Source organism: Hordeum vulgare, chromosome 2H, assembly GCF_904849725.1.
Source record: "Hordeum vulgare subsp. vulgare chromosome 2H, MorexV3_pseudomolecules_assembly, whole genome shotgun sequence".
NCBI classification, from domain to species: Eukaryota; Viridiplantae; Streptophyta; class Magnoliopsida; order Poales; family Poaceae; genus Hordeum; species Hordeum vulgare.
In genome coordinates, this window is record NC_058519.1 from 25,321,782 (window position 1) to 25,338,756 (window position 16,975).

General features: G+C 46.5%; 2 protein-coding genes across 5 annotated transcripts; both read left to right on the forward strand.

The window, feature by feature from the left end:
• Window positions 1-2,585: 2,585 nt before the first annotated feature.
• On the forward strand, window positions 2,586-7,512 carry LOC123424571 (U-box domain-containing protein 33-like). Its single transcript, XM_045108203.1, has 7 exons — window positions 2,586-3,498; window positions 3,576-3,694; window positions 3,814-3,923; window positions 4,409-4,853; window positions 4,945-5,067; window positions 5,225-5,773; window positions 6,377-7,512. The coding sequence occupies exons 1-7, from the start codon at window positions 3,261-3,263 to the stop codon at window positions 7,211-7,213; spliced, it is 2,421 nt and encodes an 806-aa protein (XP_044964138.1). The 5' UTR covers window positions 2,586-3,260; the 3' UTR covers window positions 7,214-7,512.
• A 270-nt stretch (window positions 7,513-7,782) lies between these two features.
• On the forward strand, window positions 7,783-11,064 carry LOC123429350 (wiskott-Aldrich syndrome protein family member 2). 4 transcript variants are annotated; one of them, XR_006622652.1, is made up of 6 exons: window positions 7,783-8,202; window positions 8,786-8,843; window positions 8,930-9,047; window positions 9,153-9,270; window positions 10,055-10,189; window positions 10,880-11,064. XR_006622652.1 is itself a non-coding variant. In XM_045113395.1 (5 exons), the coding sequence occupies exons 1-5, from the start codon at window positions 7,783-7,785 to the stop codon at window positions 10,088-10,090; spliced, it is 750 nt and encodes a 249-aa protein (XP_044969330.1). In that variant the 3' UTR covers window positions 10,091-10,878. The 4 variants fall into 4 exon arrangements, 2 of the variants coding, with proteins under 2 accessions (XP_044969330.1, XP_044969331.1); XR_006622651.1 differs by lacking the exon at window positions 10,880-11,064 and adding an exon at window positions 10,272-10,878; XM_045113395.1 differs by lacking the exon at window positions 10,880-11,064 and having other exon boundaries at window positions 10,055-10,878.
• Window positions 11,065-16,975: the final 5,911 nt, after the last annotated feature.

A 16,975-nucleotide genomic window follows, 5' to 3' on the forward strand; every position in this document is an offset into this window, starting at 1 on the left:
GAAGATCAACAATCGTTGCCCCGTGTAAATTAGCAATCCATGATTATAAGCCAGATCCCCACAGAGTAGTGAGATGAAATATCACCAAGTAAAAAGTTTCAGGAGCTCGAACGTACTGAGAGAGGCACAGTAGTGTGTGCTCCTTGTGAGTCCTTGAATGTGACGTACGCAAGTTGTGACCAATCAGTTTCACTGATAAAAATACGAGCAAATATTTAAGAAACACTCTTCCGCTCCAATGAAAACAGACGCTGCAATAAGTAATTAATACACGCAGTGCCTATGAACGTGGCCTCGGAAGCTACGATGTAGATCAATGGTACTTATAAATAGAGAGAATCATCAATCCGTTGAGTATGTGCTACCTAATCGATTTAGCCTATTTCATATCAATTAATTGATGTTGCTGGACGATATGGAGAATTAAGCATAGTCGATCTGAACAGAATCAATCAGATGCGAGTTAATCTAGCCAACTTCATATCAGTTGATGACTGTTGCATGACATCTGTACTGGGAGCCAAATCTAATAAATCTGGACAGGGTCGATCTAGCGTACCGTACATTGAGATTGTGTGTCTAAGCACCAGTATACAAAGCTTACCCACAAATTTTTGGACGTGTGCATCATGAAAAGAAATTTGGGCCACCGTGGTGCAGGCTCGCAAGAAAGGCTCGCGTGCAATCACGCGCTTTATTTAGGAGATCTATGCGAGGTGAATCAGGCACTGCTGCAGAAGCGCAGGGAACCCATGATCAATTGCTTGCCATCACGTGTATCCTGACCTCTCCATCTCCTCCTTCTATCGAACACCGACACTACTCCCTGAACCCACGTCCTCCTCATCCTCTACCCTCTATACTCCAATCTTAGAACCTTAGCACCCATGGCCCTCCCGTCCTTCGCACTTGTGCATCTCACTCTAAGCACTGGGCTTGAGATGGACTCAATAACCTGGAAAAGGAGCGATTTTTGCAGCTGTAGGACATGGCGAATGAGGACCAGATTGAAGGGAGGTAGGAAAAGAGGGGACATGAATGGATTACCTGGTGGTCAAGGCCTCATTTGTACTCGCCGGAGTGGATGCGCCACCCGTGCTGCGCCACCCTTGGCCTGGTTGGTTTCACCAGAACGACCGACAACATTGATGCCTTCCTCTTCTCCTTCCTGTAGATGAACAACACCTGCAGGATGAAAAGAAGAACATGATGAGTCTGAATATTCAAGGACTCCAAGCCGCCGCACTGGATCCCTCCGTCTCCCGCGCCCGTCCACCGTCGCCCGGCTCCTGTGAGTTCGTGGCTAGGTCGTCGCACTGCCCATCATTTCTCCCTTCTCTCCCTCACCTCCCTATCTCTTTTTGCCCAGAAGTCATAGATGCCATGCAGATCCGCCCGAAAAGCCGCGCTCCAGCCTTCCTTGTCATCACCGGCAACCCACGCCTCGCGCCGACCTGCCCAGCCCCTGGCGCGTACGAATTCATCCCCTGCAAACTCCAGCCGCCGTCGCAGCTCCGCCCCCGGCCGTCGCGTTGACCCAATTAGAGGCAGAGTCGATCTAGGGAAGACCGGCGGGTTAGCGGAAAGGAGAGGTCGTGGGAAGGGTGAGAGCATGCGTCGAGGCGAGGCCATGGGGAGGGGGAGAGGATGCGTCGGGGCGAGGCCGTGGGGAGGGGAAGAGGATGCGCCGGGAGAGACCCACCTCGACGCCGGTGACCCCGGTCGGTGAGGATCTCCTCCATCGCCACTCCCAGCTAACGAGGGCGGGGCCGAAGGAGACGGCGGGGTTCATGGACGCGCCGGAGAAGGCGCCGCCAACCAGGATGATGGCGCCAACGATGAAGCCGATGGCGATGGGCGTGATGGTGCCCAGGCTGCCCTTCTTCGGGTCCACGGCAGTGGCGTACACCGTGTACACCAGCCCGAAGGTCATGACGATCTCGAGGACCACCGCCTCCTACGCGCCGATGTCGGTCAGCCCGAAGGTGCCGGTGGGGAGCCCGCCGGTGGGAAGCGGCGAGAAGGCCCCTCCGGCGGGAATGGATAAGCCAGGGAGGGGGGTTATGTAAATCCGAAACGTTTTTAACTTAGAAATGTACTGCGGGTTGAATACCGGAAAAGTGAGGGTGTTTTTGCAAAAATGCCACGACGGACGGGGCGGGGAGCGCTTTATAATTAGGGGAGAAAAGAGGTGATCTCTTAGCACAATATGTATCACCATGTTTTTAAGAATAACTAATTATAGAAGATAAGGCTAAAAGATGACTCATTGTAGACTCTCTTTTTTATCATCTCTAAATTATATGCAAAATTTAGGATAAGACTATTTTGTCAACCATTGTACATGCCCTAAACAAACAAACAAATCGGTGCCACACACGACTCGTCCACCACCACCACAACAGGTAATGCTACATCGACGGGGTTTTACAAACTGGGTTTGACCTGTCAAATTATCATTGGATTAAGGTGAGAAAGGGGGACATCCACCTGAAAATCAGGGGAGGGTGGAGAACATTAAAGGGAAGGTCCCCGTAAAATTCATATAAGGGTCCGTATGTTTAGCATTTTCGCACCACAACACTCAACTCAGCAACAGCAAGCAAGCTTGATTGATCACCCTGGAATAAGACAAACCAAGGGAGAGTAGAAAAGCAATAAAACAAGTAGCCAACCATGGCATGGTTTAGAATAGATCACACTGACACACATCGGCACGGAGATGGAAGGAATCGAATCCTCGTGGATATGCTTCCCTTCATGTGGATCGAGTCTAAGCCAAGCAGCCAGTAACCATCCAGATGCTCAATCCGTTGCAGTACTATACTCGATCACTGCAGTGGCAGGGTTGCACATCATCAGCCACTTCCTTAGCGGATTGATTAGGCATTCTCTCGGGAAGTAAGCGGGGTATATTAGCCGCATATGCTCTCCGCGAGCTCGCGTTGACTCCATGGATCCCAGCATATCCTTCCCCTCCAGCCCATTTTCTATTGCTCCACCCCCGCAAAAATGGTTTCTTTCGCCTCATCGGAGCCACCACTAGCTGCTCCGCCGATTTTCTTACTACTTCTGTCCGTTTCTCGGACCCTGCTCCGGCGCAGGCGACACACCAGCGTTGAGGATTCGATTGGTTGCTCACCTCCCTCGGCTTGACCGCGCGGGCGCAGCTATAAGGAGGGAGACACCAGAGAGAGGAGAGAGAGGGGGAGTGGTTGAGGTCTTGAGGAGAGGGGGGCGGATCGATCGGTTGTGCAGGTATGGAGATCCTGAGCCCGTCGCCGCCGCCCAGCCCGGCCAGGAACCAGTTCGTCTACGGCGGCGCCGGCGCGCTCCTGCGCCGCGACCAGGCCGGCGCCGGCGCGCTGCTCCACGTCGCCGTCGGGAGGTCGCCCGAGAAGACGCTGCCGCTGCTGCGCTGGGCCTTCCGCCGCTTCGCCTGCGCCCGCGTCGCCCTCGTCCACGTCCACCAGCCCTCCCCGGTCATCCCCACCCTCCGTACGCCCCCCAATCCCACGCCTCCTCCTTCATTTTCTTGCACGAATGAAATTTCCTGACAGCAATTCACACTCCAGTGGGCAAGATTCCGGCGGCTCAGGCGACGGAGGAGCTGGTGCTGTCGCACCGCAGGTCCGAGAGGGACGACAGGAACAGGATCCTCCTCGCCTACATCGCCTTCTGCCAAAGGGCGCAGGTACACCTCCATTCCCCTGTCAAACCTTGCTCTTCCCTTTTACAGATTATTAATTACCACTCCTGTTTTTAGCAAGTAGTTGCGCAGATCAATTAGCTGAGCATTTCCTTTGGCCACAGGTGCAGGCGACTGTTCTTGTGACAGAGAACGAACAGATCAACGACGGCATCGTCGCCTTGGTCAGGGATCATGGGGTCACAAAGCTTGTCATGGGTTCTATACCGGACAAGTAAGCGCCGCCGCTCTCGCTCTTTCCAACTACTATGTGTAATTAGGGGTAGGACATGGTCCTCTCGCTTTGTGCTACACGAGGATTTTGTACTTCACTGCTGCTGAAACATGATGTTTGTTACTCACCAAGCGGGTATTATGCGACATTTTCCAACCGGCCTCATAGTCTGGACTCTTGGCCATGTTCAGTAACCATGAAAAGCACTGATAAAATTAGAAACAAAATAGAAAAGGTGGCAGAAGTTCCTAGTAAGATGTGATGATGCTTCATGTTCACTAAAAGCATCAGGTCGTGTGTATAATGCTGCGATTGCCAAAAAAATTGGCATCTGCCCATCTGTTGTTATTATTTGCTTGGGGTGTTCTTCGTTAAAATGCAAACAGTGACCATTATCCAGTTGCTGAGTTTGTGGAGATCAACTTTTTTTGGTAGATCCTTCTTATCACTTGCCTAACTTCAGTGCTCTCCATCTACAAATGCAGCTGCTTCAAGTTAAAAGCGGGCCACAACAAAGAATATTTTATGGCAAAGAATGCTCCAGCATTTTGTGAAATTTGGTTTGTATGGAGAGGAAGACACATCTGGACCAGAGAAGCAAGCGCAGCCATTGACAACAGCATCTCGGTCTACAACCAGGATGATATTATGATGACCAGAAAGAGGACTAGGTTCAGCCCAAATAGCAACGGCGCCGAATCCATGCTTGACGGGGGATATATTACTTGTGGGACATCAACAGTAGCTGATCTTCATGTAGGTGCTGTTTCAGATAATGGTCGAGTGAATGGCTCTGGAGCTCTTGGAGCTGATGCCAACCATTTCTACAATATGAGAATATCAAATTTACAGGATGCGGAATCTGCATTCAACTCAGCACTCTGGTCTGATTCCTCTGTCCTTGGGGGAGCATTACAATTACATTCTAAGGTGACCCTTCTGCTTCATTTCTGTATTGCTAGTTTTTTTTACTAGGAGTTGATCTTACCGTGTTAAACTTAAAGTTAGTGGTATCTATCAGGAAATGATGGAGTCGAATCTCAAGCAAGTCATGGTTGAAGCTGAGGGATCAAGGAAGGAAGCTTTTCTTGAGCTTCTCAAGCGCAAAGAAATAGAGTCAAAAGTGGACAGTGCTTTTATCAGGGTACGCAGTCACCTATTGTTGCCATCTAACATAAGCTGTCGATTAAACAAATTGTTCAATTCCTTTCATAGTGCAGTTCCTAACATCCCATTTTTAATACCGTAAAGAAAATTGTGCATCTACTTCTTTGCTTACGTCGCTTCTGCTCCTTGATCAGGTAAAAGCTGCCGAGTCTTCTAAAAAACGAGAAATGAAAATAAGGGAGGAACTTGAAGATTTATTCCTAGCCACGAGAAAGCAGCATGAAGATCTGGCAACAAGTAAAGAAAAAGCTATGACTGTGTTGGGCTCTTCTATGAGAAGATTAGACATCCTAGATGCTCGTGCAAAAAACATGAGCCTTCGGATGGATGAAGCTGTGGCGGAGCTCGAGGTGATTCAATCTTCCATAAATATTCTCAAGCAGGAAAGAACAAAAGCGCATAAGCTAGAAGATAGTTATAACAACCGCGTCGAAGAAGGGTGCACATACAGCCATTCCAAGTTTCTGAACCACAGTTCAATTGCTCTTGGTGATGATCCATACACCTTTAAACAATTGACACTGTTAGATGTGCAAGCTGCAACATTTAAATTCTCAGAGAGCTTCAAATTACGGCAATGGGTTCATGGGTGCATTTACAAAGGAAAAGTTATGAACAGGAGTGTGATGATTCATAAGTTGCACTCACATAGCATTAAGAGCTCGATGCAATTCCAGCGAGAGGTACTCCCATTACCCTGCTTCTTACGCTGTTATATTTGATGCATCGGTGATTAGTCAATTATTGAACATGGCACCATGATAATTCTGAAAGTTAAATATGCAGTCACATTCATGATATGGAACTATACATGTCTCAGTGAATAATAGAAGGATGCATTTTCCTCTAGATTATCTAACTTGATAGTTTTAGGATGCCTTTTCTCTAGATTTTATCCAGACTTTTGCAGTATCATGTCTGCTATCATGAAACCGGAACAACCCAAGAATCTAATCAGTGAATATATAACTTTTTCTCTGGGACATAATCGATCTTGAAGTATTGTGACATAATCGATCTTGAATAGGTTTGGTCTACTGTGCTTGAGCCCTTCTTAGTCTATGGCTGGCTATATTACATGCTTGTTTGTCACATATATATTTTAAGTTTGTGATAGCTAATATAATAAGTAAATTCCTTTTAAGGCGGTCTTTAGTTTCAAATTTTCTTCAATGGTTGTACTCTTAATAAACTAGGTTTGTGTAGCACTAAGTAATTATTATTTGTATGTTAAAAAAAGTAATTATTATTTGGCTGAAGGCATTTATTTATTTCTTGTATGGCAGGTGTACATCCTAAACAAAGTAAGACACCCTCATCTAGTGACACTGGTTGGGGTATGCCCAGACGCACTCTGTCTTGCCTATGAGTATCCGAAAAATGGGAGCCTTCATGACCATCTCTTCGGCGAACTCAACAGTACCCCACAGCTACCATGGAAAATCCGTTCACGCATCGTGACGGAGATCTCAAGCGCTCTGATGTTCCTGCATTCGTGTAAACCACAGATGATGGTTCACGGTGGCCTGAATCTCGAGAACGTTCTTCTGGATACCGACTTCCACTGCAAGATAGCCGACTTCGGTACATTGACAGAGGAGGACTCGAAGGATCATCCAGCATTTGATTCTGGACTGCTGGCACACAAATCTGATATCAACTCCTTCGGTACCATGATACTGCAGCTACTGACTGGTAAACGGCCTGGCCCAGGCCTTGCCATCGAAGTAAGTTGCGCCCTGTCCCGCGGAAAGCTGTCATCGAGCTTGGATCCAACGGCCGGGGAGTGGCCAATGGGGGCGGCCCGAAGGCTAGCGGAGTTTGGGCTCGAGTGCAGCGGAGACAAGCCAGAGCTGTCTGAGGAAACACTACGAGAGCTGGAGCAGCTGCAACTGATCAAGGTGCGGCCAGTACCGTCCTTCTTCCTGTGCCCGATCCTCAAGGAAACCATGGATGATCCTCAGGTGGCCGCGGACGGGGTGACGTACGAGGGGCGCGCCATCCGCGAGTGGATCGAGGATGGCCGGGCCGTGGCCGACCTGAAGCTGAGGCACCTCGGCCTCACCCCCAACCACGCCCTCCGGTTCGCCATTCAGGACTGGCGCTCTCAGCCCCAGTGGTGAATGATGATGATGATGATTCTCCAGCTGCTTTAGCTTGCAACTAGCTAGATGGTAGAATATGTAGAGCCCCCTCCTGTGTATATACATGCTTCTGCTACTTCTGTACATCAGTGTGCTACTAGTTTAGTGTAGGTCAGTGCAGCGAATGGAATGTGATTTTTTTTAATTTTGTTTAGTTTTTTGGTGTACGGGTTATTATTTTTCCTGTTCATTGGTGGTATTTTTGTGTGGTCTGGATATTGTTGTTGTCCTTGTTTTGAGTTTTTGGATGGAACATCAAGGATTCTTCCTCTTTTTTTTTTTTCTTCTTCTTCTTCCAGGATATCAAGGTGTCTTCCATTGAACATGGCCAGTCTGATACTTGGGGAGAATCTGGTACTGTACTGGGCTGCTTAGCCTGAATAAGTTACATGGGCCGTCTCTCGTCCGCACCGGCAGGACAAAAAGCCCATCCAGGCCCAGCTAGCCACCCGCTTCCCGTTCTCGAAATTTCGAATTGGATTTTTCTGCGAGCGAGCGAGGGTGCGGCAATCCCCAATTCCATCCCGCCTCCCACCTCCACCACCGCCATGGACGACCGGGACCTCGACGACGCGGCGCTCTGGGCCTCCGTCGACACGGCCGTCGCCGAGGCCTCGCGCCGCGCGCTGCCCAGGCCGCCGCTCTCCCCCGCCATCTCCCTGTGGCCCGCCCCCGACGACGACCCCCACCGCGGCGAGGCGCCGCAGCCCGCCCGCCCCTTCAAGCTCCCGCGCGTCGCCTCCCACGCCCACGCCCGCGGCCGCGCCACGCCGCTCCCGCCCCCGCCGTCGCCCTCTTCTCCCCCGCCCTCCAGGCCGCTGATGCTCGTCCAGAGCCCGCACCCCGAGCTGCCCTGGGTGACGGAGCCCAGCGCGGCGGGGAGCCCCGCTGCCGCCGCGCACGGCCTCTTCCCCTCCGCCGCAGCGTCCGTCGCCAGCTTCAGGAAGTACCAGGAGGTAGCCGTCTCGGTACGCTATCACTTCTCCCATCCCATTCCATACCGTCTCTCGATACTTCTCTCTAGGTATACACTCGCCTCGTCAGAGATTTTTCGTGGCGATGATTCTTCTCGTTAGGGGTTGTAAATTCGCCGAGAAAGCTTGATCGGGTCACTACCCATGCATATTTGAGATACAGATTGTATGCTGCTGTTGTTTGAAAATTATTTCGGGCGATGCATTACATTGGGGAAACAAACGTAATTCTCTTCTATGGAATTGTCGTTGCGGCATTCTCTACATTACTGTACATGCCAGTGTTGTGAGTTTCTTCCCCAGTTTTGACTTGCCATGGAAAGCTCAGATCTATGGTTTACTCTTATTGTTAGGGGTGGCAAATTAATCAAGAGAGCTTGATCAGATCATTACTCTGCAGTATTCGAGATAAAAAAATATAATAGTGATAGAAATTATTCCAAGTAGTACGTTACATAGGGGCACATGTTTCTCTTTTACTACATTACATGCTAGTGTAGTTTCTTCGCCTTTTTTACCTGCGATGGAAAGCCCGGAGTCTATGGTTTACACTTCTCTCCCAACATTTTGGTTTCAGATTCTAGATAAAAGCGACTACACCGTGATCAGTGGGAATCCATACATAAAGAAGTCAGGTCTGTGCTTTTACAGTGCGGTGACTGACTGTGGGTTCTGTTTATAGAGTTAATCTTCATTGTCTAACTTCTCTAACCCATCTCAGGGTGGAGGAAAATATCGTGCTTCTACAATATCTCATTTGAAATCAAGGACCACTCTATTGAATTTGATGACAGCCACAATGTCAACCGTGCTGAATTTCTTGTCAGAGCGTCTATGCAGTATGTTGTTTTGTATGCATTTGCAAATTGCAACTCCTTCTGCTTTTGCAGATTCTCCAGTTCTTGGTGATATTAACTTGTTTTTTTTTTCTTCTGTGTATGAAGAAGTGGCAGGTTCTCAGATGGTTGGGGTTCATGTGATCGACGGGAAAAGAGATTCAACAAGCCAAACCATGATATCCCCAGCACAGCTGAAACAAGAGCTAAGAACAAAGCTTGTCAGGTAAGGAAGAGTCCATCCTTTGTCTTGTCACCTGTTGCTTCATTAAGACTTGGATAATGGTCTCTTGCTCTGCCTGTAGCTTTGTGGACTAGAAAATCTGTTATAGTATGTTTTCCCCTAGGTGTTTTCACATAAGAAGCTTTGCAGTGTATTACTTGATGAATTGATGCCGAAGTGTAAAAATTTCCTGAGTAAACAAATGATTTAGTTAGGATCTTCCCAATAGAAAGTATGTTACATTGGCACTATATACGGCAGTCTTGTTTGATGAAGAAACGATGAATTTCAAGGGATGCACACAATATGTAGTTCCAAACCAGATTACCAATACGATACAATGCCATGTTAAATCTTGGAGATCTGGCCAGGCCACAGAAGGTCACAGAACGTCGTGAGATCTGTACTAACCCAAGGTTGCTATAAAAATCAAATAAACTAGAAATCTTGCAGAGAGGGCCATGTGCTGCCTCCAGTGCTTACTGACATGATGGTTAAGGTTTTTGAGTCCTCCAAGTGTTTGATATGATTTCTGACTGGTTTCGTACTAGAAAATTACTAACTATCTGCAGTAGGCGCAGTTCTAAGATGCAGGTTTTATCCATGCACATGATGCATCCAGAATTTATTTTCCTGAGCCGCGCGTTTATGTTTGGCACCTGCCTGTACAACCCATATCGCGTTCAGTTGAGAAGTCTATTAATGCATAATTTTGTTTTATTTCTTGATGATATATAAAGCCTATATGTGGATGTCTAATCGCTCCCGTTGTAATTGCCTTCTTCAGGATCTTCTTGGCATCGGCCATAACCGTCCGGGATGAGTGAGGCCTTGGTCCAAGGCCTGACTGAGACACCAGCAACTCTTCTCTCCTGGTGAACTGAAGACTGTATATACACTGTAAGCCGAAGACCTTAAAACGGTGAGGTACGAGTGCCTTAACGCAGGACCAGGGATGATAGAACAACCTGAAGTGAGCTCACTCGTTTTTTGGGTGTTTCCAGAAAGATCATCGTGTCGTGTCGATCGTTGCGTCGCTGGCTGTACACTCAGCATTGGCGGCGAAGTTTCGGTAGCAGACATGAGGCTGTTCGTCACTTGCTACCTCAGTCACTGGATTTCTGTAGATGCTATAGTAGCTTTTGAATCTCAATTTAGCTGTAGTACGCGTGGGAGATTGCGATCAGACGGTACGTGTGGGAGGAGTCTGACTTGGTTGGGGTCCGGTGAATCGGATGGTACGCCTGTGGATTGTTTCAGCTGCTTGGATGCGTCCTTTGAGAGCTGCAGTGGGCGTGGTGTGGATTTCTTCTCTGTCATTTTATTTTTTGTGCGAGGGGACATTTTGTAGATGTCAGTATCGTCCTCTGAAGCCTTTTTGCCAAGTCAACTGCGGATTTTGTTGAGCAAAAGCCGGCACGCTTGATGGATTGTTTGGTCAATCAAGAATGGACGGCTTAGGAACTGTCCAAGGGACGAATAACCCTTCTCTTTTGCGAATGCGTATAGAAATATGTCTATTTTTGTACTACACATTTATACAAAGATATCAAGGGACGACATGATCTCGTTCCTTCGTTAGGGGTGTAATATACTTTCTTTTCATGTATAGGTTTTAGTCGTATACCCTAGCGACGATGTTGAGGCGTGGCAGTGGAGTAAATTCTATCGGCCTCCTCCCGTCCCGGCGGTGCTCGTTCCGATGCCGACACATGCTTGTGAGGGGTGTGATCCCATGGATAAGGGCAACCACATTTTATTAACCGATGTGAATAATCAAGTGAAGTGTTGAATCTCGGTGAGTGTCAAAGTGGTATGGCAGTGCCTACGATCTTCTTCAAGACTTGGATAGGTGTTCTTCCTTTCTGTAGGTGGTTCCACATTTTTTTTTTGGAAAAGCAGGTTCAGATCTCCGGCCTCTGCATCAATCGATGCATACGGTCATTTTTATTAATTATTCAACATAGATTTAACAAAATACATACATCAAACCATCCGAAGCCACCATTCACACCTACAAAACTCGATAATATGGAATGCTCTCACTCCCCATATCTAAAACCGATGTCGTCACCGATCCATCCACATAACGTACCGGAACCCACAACCGGTGCAACAGACCTAAAGCATACACCACATGCACACGTTTTAGACGTCGCCATCATCAGGCCGCTGACCCATCTTCAGGAGAGAGATCCGTATCATCCTTGCCAGTTTGTCCATCCGTCGACGCCACCACGACTCGTCAGTCCAGACGCAAAGATTCTGGGAGATCTGTCGTGCGTAGCACGTGCCGACCAGGCATGACACAGCGTAGCACCTGTCGGCCAGGCATGCCTTGACATCTCCACCGAAAGCTCCGTGCAAGATGATCGACGCCACCATGGCGTCAAACAGCGCCACCGCCCTGCACTCATTCGTCCAGACACGAAGATTCTAGAAGAACTGTCATGCGTAGCACCTACCAACCATGCATGACTCAGCGTAGCACCTGTCGGCCATGCATGACTTGATAGTTCCACCAAATCTTCGGGCCAGATGAAGCCGCTCCATCTCCTGCCTCTGTCATCCAGCGCTGCTCCACAAACGATGCTCCCAAGAGAAAAACGGCACCACAGTACCGCCATCGTCCGATCTGGCAAGTCAGATCTTAGGGTTTCCCCCAAAGCATTACCCACCATCAGCAACCGTCCAGGACCCACATAGTGCCCACCACCACACATCCCTCAAGGCGACGCCTTCAGGAAGGTCACGACGTCAAGGACGCCGCCGCCGCCCACATGAGTTAGGGTTTTCACCCGAGAGGCTGTGAGGTAGGCAGTGGAGGAGCAGACGTAGACCGACGTCTCCAGGAAGAACAACGGCGCTCTTGAGCGTCGTCGGCAGCGCGGTCGGCCAGGGCCGACCAATGGGTTTCCCCTTATCTGAATCTCCTCCACCAGCTTCATCCGCGGCCACGCCGGCAACGCCAGGAAACACAACGGATATCTGGATCAGTGAAGATCCAATCTGAACAGTGACGAGTACCACCACTCCGCGCTGGCTGATATAAGATCTTCAATAGCTTTGTTCATGGGCCGGTCTCAATCAACATTCTTCAAGAGTGTTCTTTATGTCATGCCTCTCGCGGTAGGTTTCTATTGCAGTTCCTCTTATTGTGGTGTGTGTTGTTGCTAGAGGTTTGTTGCGTTTTTGTAACTGCTTCTTTCGAACCGTTGTATCTCCGACGATGAGGTCGATGGAGCTCTCTGTGACTCACTAAGACTAAGAAGATGGAGTTGAAAGGCAATGGTGGCTTGGTTGGGTCTTTCTATGTTCTCGTTTAGGTTTTTAATGGTCCGCAGAGTTTTGGGGGGGGGGGGGTATTTCATTTATTGTTGCCTATGAGGTTAAAATGAACTATAGTAATACGTTAAGGGCCACATGAAAAGATAAAGAAATAGAAAAACACGCGTGCTCCGACATCACACAACAGAGGGGAAGGAAAAATGTCCTTAGAGACAAATGATTGATGAGAAAACTGATCGTGACACGGGGATGACTTTTAGTTTCGTTTTTTGATTTTTCAAATTTGGGTGAAGCCTGGTCGTCTGTTTTCCTTGACTTTTTTTTGTTTTATTTAGTTTTGTTTTGTAGGAGCATTTTTCGTTGAAGTTTATCTATACTTATTAATAAAGAAATAGGTATTCTCAGTACTTCATGCTATTTTATAGAAAACCCCTTGATGTTTCTGACATTAAATCCATATAGTTTATATTAAATGTTTTTTAAAATACTCATATTTTTTAAACCGTAACTCCAAATTTAACATGTTATATATGCATTTTGATTAGAAAAATATGTAGAACCTGAAGATGATGTTATTTACCTGTTAACAATTTTAAATATATTATCTAGGATGCAATCTTAATCAATAATGCATTACCCGTCTTGCTTTCATACCGGTACTGATTTGGATTGTGGATGAACATTTTAGTAAAATCAGGATTAGAGACGAAATTGAAGATCACTTGACCGTTTCTTTGTACGTATTAAATCTACATGCAAGTCGTATTTAAATAAAAGACATGTGGAATCTTGAACTGCGTTTTTGTAGGCTAAAATCATATTTGTTAGGGTCGTAGCTACAAATACTCAAATTATAGACCATCTTTTTATAAATTAAGAGTTGTGGTATTCTTTTTCACGTTGCAGCGCACAAGCCTTTTTACGAGTAGTAGACGTAATGAAAAGCTGTGGGTGTTTGAAAATACGCATGCAAGACATTTCATCACATATACGGATCATGCAAAAAAAATACATTTATGTAAGATATCTTTTTGCAACCTTTGGTCATGCGTATATGTACTTCAGTTCCGTCGTCGCCAACGACTAGACAAGGCACCATCTCAATAATTCGAAGATAAGTTGACATATCCCGAAGAGAAGGCATTATTAAACTCCTCGACATCTCCGGATGACCACGCGGCTCCGCGTCGGGGAGCGGCCTGCCACACGGCTCTTTTCTTCTGAAGTGTTATAATTGAAAAGAGAGAGATGTAATGAAAAACAACTATCCACTTTATTTTTGATGATGAACTTTATATGACAGGAAAAGTCGGTTCCCGCATCGTACGTGCGGTTACAAGTAGGGATTAACTTAATTAATTACATAATTAATTAAACTCTAACACTCCCCCTAATCTCTACTTGTCCTTGAACGTGTTCATCATCTTGTAATAATCTCCTTCAAAAACCCTGTGGGAAAAATATAAGGAGTGGTGTAGTATATGCAGCTAAAAGTCCTTCAAACCCTGTGGGAAAATAAGGAGAAAATGATACCGCATATAATGGTTATTGCCTCCGTTAACTCCATATGAAATGCATCCATAGAATAAGAGGACAATAAACATGTCGTATATACTTTTCCTAAAAACCCCGGTGGGGAAAACAGATAGTATGACATGTGTTCTTATGTTGATATTACCTCATTAAAAACCTTGATGAGAACCTCTAGAGTAAACTCATAAAGGGAAAAAGAGTGTAATATGAGGCTTTGAACAGGAACAGTTCAGGAAGGTACTCCCCCTGACTCTTGCAAATCTCGGAGCCGTCGCATACCAATTCCATGAAGGTATTTCTGGAATGTTGAAGCTGGTAGAGACTTTGTAAAAAGATCAGCGAGATTATCACATGACTTGACTTGCAAGATGTTGATTTCATCACTTTTCTGGAGTTCATGGGGATAAAACAACTTAGGGGCAATATGCTTAGTGATATTGCTCTTTATGTATCCTATTTGCATCTGTGCAACACAAGCCGCATTATCTTCATAGATAATGGTAGGTGATTCGATAGAACCAATTCCACATGACTGTTGTATGTGGTTTATCATTCTGCGAAGCCACGTGCATTCACGTGATGCCTCATATAAAGCAATTATTTCAAAATGATTGGTATATGTTGCAACTAGGGTCTGTTTCGAAGACTTCCATGATATAGCAGTTCCACCATGTAGGAACACAAAACCGGTCTGCGATCTGGCATTATGGGGATCAGATAAATAGCCAGCATCTGTATATCCAATTATACTAGAGTCCAGTTTTTCCTGGAATTGAAAGTATAGACCAAGATCCTTTGTGCCTTGGAGATATCGAAAGACATTCTTGACTCCCGACCAATGGCGTTTGGTAGGAGCTGCGCTGTGTCTAGCAAGTAGATTTACTGCAAATGCAATATCGGGTCTTGTGCAATTTGCAAGATACATAAGCGCTCCAATAGCACTGAGATATGGAACCTCGGGTCCCAAAATCTCTTCACCATCATCCCTTGGTCTGAACGGATCTTTCTCTACGTCTAGAGATCGAACCACTATGGGAGTTTTAGATGGGTAGGATTTGTCCATATTGAATTTCTCCAATATTTTCTGGATATAGGCAGCTTGGTGTACCATTATTCCTGAGGTAAGGTGCTCGAGTTGGAGACCCAAGCAAAATTTGGTTTGACCCAAATCCTTCATCTCAAATTCCATCTTTAGGTGATTGCGTGCTTTATCAATATCTGGTGCGTTGCCGATGATGTTGAGATCATCAACATACACAGAAATGATGCAAAATCCTGTAGAGGACTTCTTGATGAAGACACATGGGCAATCATCACTATTGGAGTAACCTTTCAGAAGAAGGAACTCACTTAGTCGGTTGTACCACATCCGCCCCGACTGTTTTAAGCCATACAATGACTTATTCAGCTTTACACAATATATGTTGCCTTTTGCATTGTTACTCGGGACAGAGATACCGTCAGGAACCTTCATATATATGTCCGAATCTAGTGACCCGTAAAGATATGCGGTCACGCCGTCCATCAACTGCATGGATAGACGATTTTGTACTGCCATTGATATAAGATATCGGAAAGTTGTTCCACTCATTACTTGAGAGTATGTCTCATTGAAATCAATGCCGGGTTTCTGCGTAAAACCTTGTGCTACGAGCCTTGCTTTATATCTCACCACCTCATTGTTCTCATTCCGTTTCTGGAGGAAAACCCATTTGAATCCCACACGGAAAACATTGGGAGGTGTAGGTATTGCTTCAGTGAATACCTTCCTTTTGTTAAGCGAGGCAATTTCTGCTTGGATTGCATCCTTCCATTTAGGCCAGTCGGAGCGCCTTTGGCACTCGACGATAGACTTTGGATCATGATCAGTGATAAGGATATCTGCAATCTCTTCAGCAAAATATATGTCGACAGTCGTAGACTTGCGGTCAAATGATTCTCCAGAATCAACATAGTTGATGGAAATTTCTTGCACCCCTAGAGACTCTTCGTTATTTCCCAATACGATTGAGTCTAGGTGTTCCGATGTTCCAGCTAGTTTGTGCACACTGGAGCTGGGTTGTGAAGGTTGGCCTTCTACTGGATGAAAAATACCCATAAGGTGTTCATCAACGTTGAGTTGACTTGCATTTACTGATTTTGAGGATTTTCTCCTCTCTCTCCTTTGCTGCTTGCGAGAAGCAGGTTCCGGGTCAGCGGCCGTACTACTCCCCCTCTTTTTAGGAACATGGAGTTGAGTGGTTTTAGTTGGTACCTCCACTCTTTCGGGCGCATTCCTGGCTGGAATCAAGGATTTTGTAACACCTTTTAGATCAGTAAATGAATCTGGCAGATTATTTGCAAGATGTTGCAAATTAATAATTTTTCGAACTTGTAGTTCGGTCTCTTGAGTACGTGGATCAAAGGTTGAAATGGCAATGGCATTCCAATCAATTTCCGGGCATTCTTTCTGGTACTTGAAATCTCCCCCTAATGCCGGAAAATGTTCCTCGTCAAAAATGCAATCAGCGTGACGGGCTGTAAATAGATCCCCAGTAAGAGGTTCTAGGTACTTGATAATCGATGGTGATTTGTACCCCACATAGATCCCAAGTTTCTTGTGTGGGCCCATGGATGTCCGCTGTGGTGGTGAGATTGGGACGTACGTAGCACATCCGAACTTACGCAAATGGGAAATGCTGGGAGGATTTCCACGTACCAATTGCAGAGGGGAAGTACTGTGATATGCAGTAGGTCGCAATTGGATTAAGTCAGCAGCGTGTAAAATTGCATGACCCCAACACGAAGTTGGCAAGCTACAATTCATTAACAAAGGTCTTGCAATGAGTTTGATCATTTTAATTTAGAGATTCAGCCAAACCATTTTGAGTATGGACGTATGGGAGAG

Bases quoted from the DNA above. Each gene is read 5' to 3' on its own strand.
- LOC123424571 (XM_045108203.1), top strand. From the start codon at position 3,261: ATGGAGATCCTGAGCCCGTCGCCGCCGCCCAGCCCGGCCAGGAACCAG. The intron at 4,854-4,944 runs GTGACCCTTCTG...GGTATCTATCAG, and splicing joins CATTACAATTACATTCTAAG to GAAATGATGGAGTCGAATCT. The intron at 5,774-6,376 runs GTACTCCCATTA...CTTGTATGGCAG, and splicing joins CGATGCAATTCCAGCGAGAG to GTGTACATCCTAAACAAAGT.
- LOC123429350 (XM_045113395.1), top strand. From the start codon at position 7,783: ATGGACGACCGGGACCTCGACGACGCGGCGCTCTGGGCCTCCGTCGAC. The intron at 8,203-8,785 runs GTACGCTATCAC...TTTTGGTTTCAG, and splicing joins ACCAGGAGGTAGCCGTCTCG to ATTCTAGATAAAAGCGACTA. The intron at 9,048-9,152 runs GTATGTTGTTTT...CTGTGTATGAAG, and splicing joins CTTGTCAGAGCGTCTATGCA to AAGTGGCAGGTTCTCAGATG.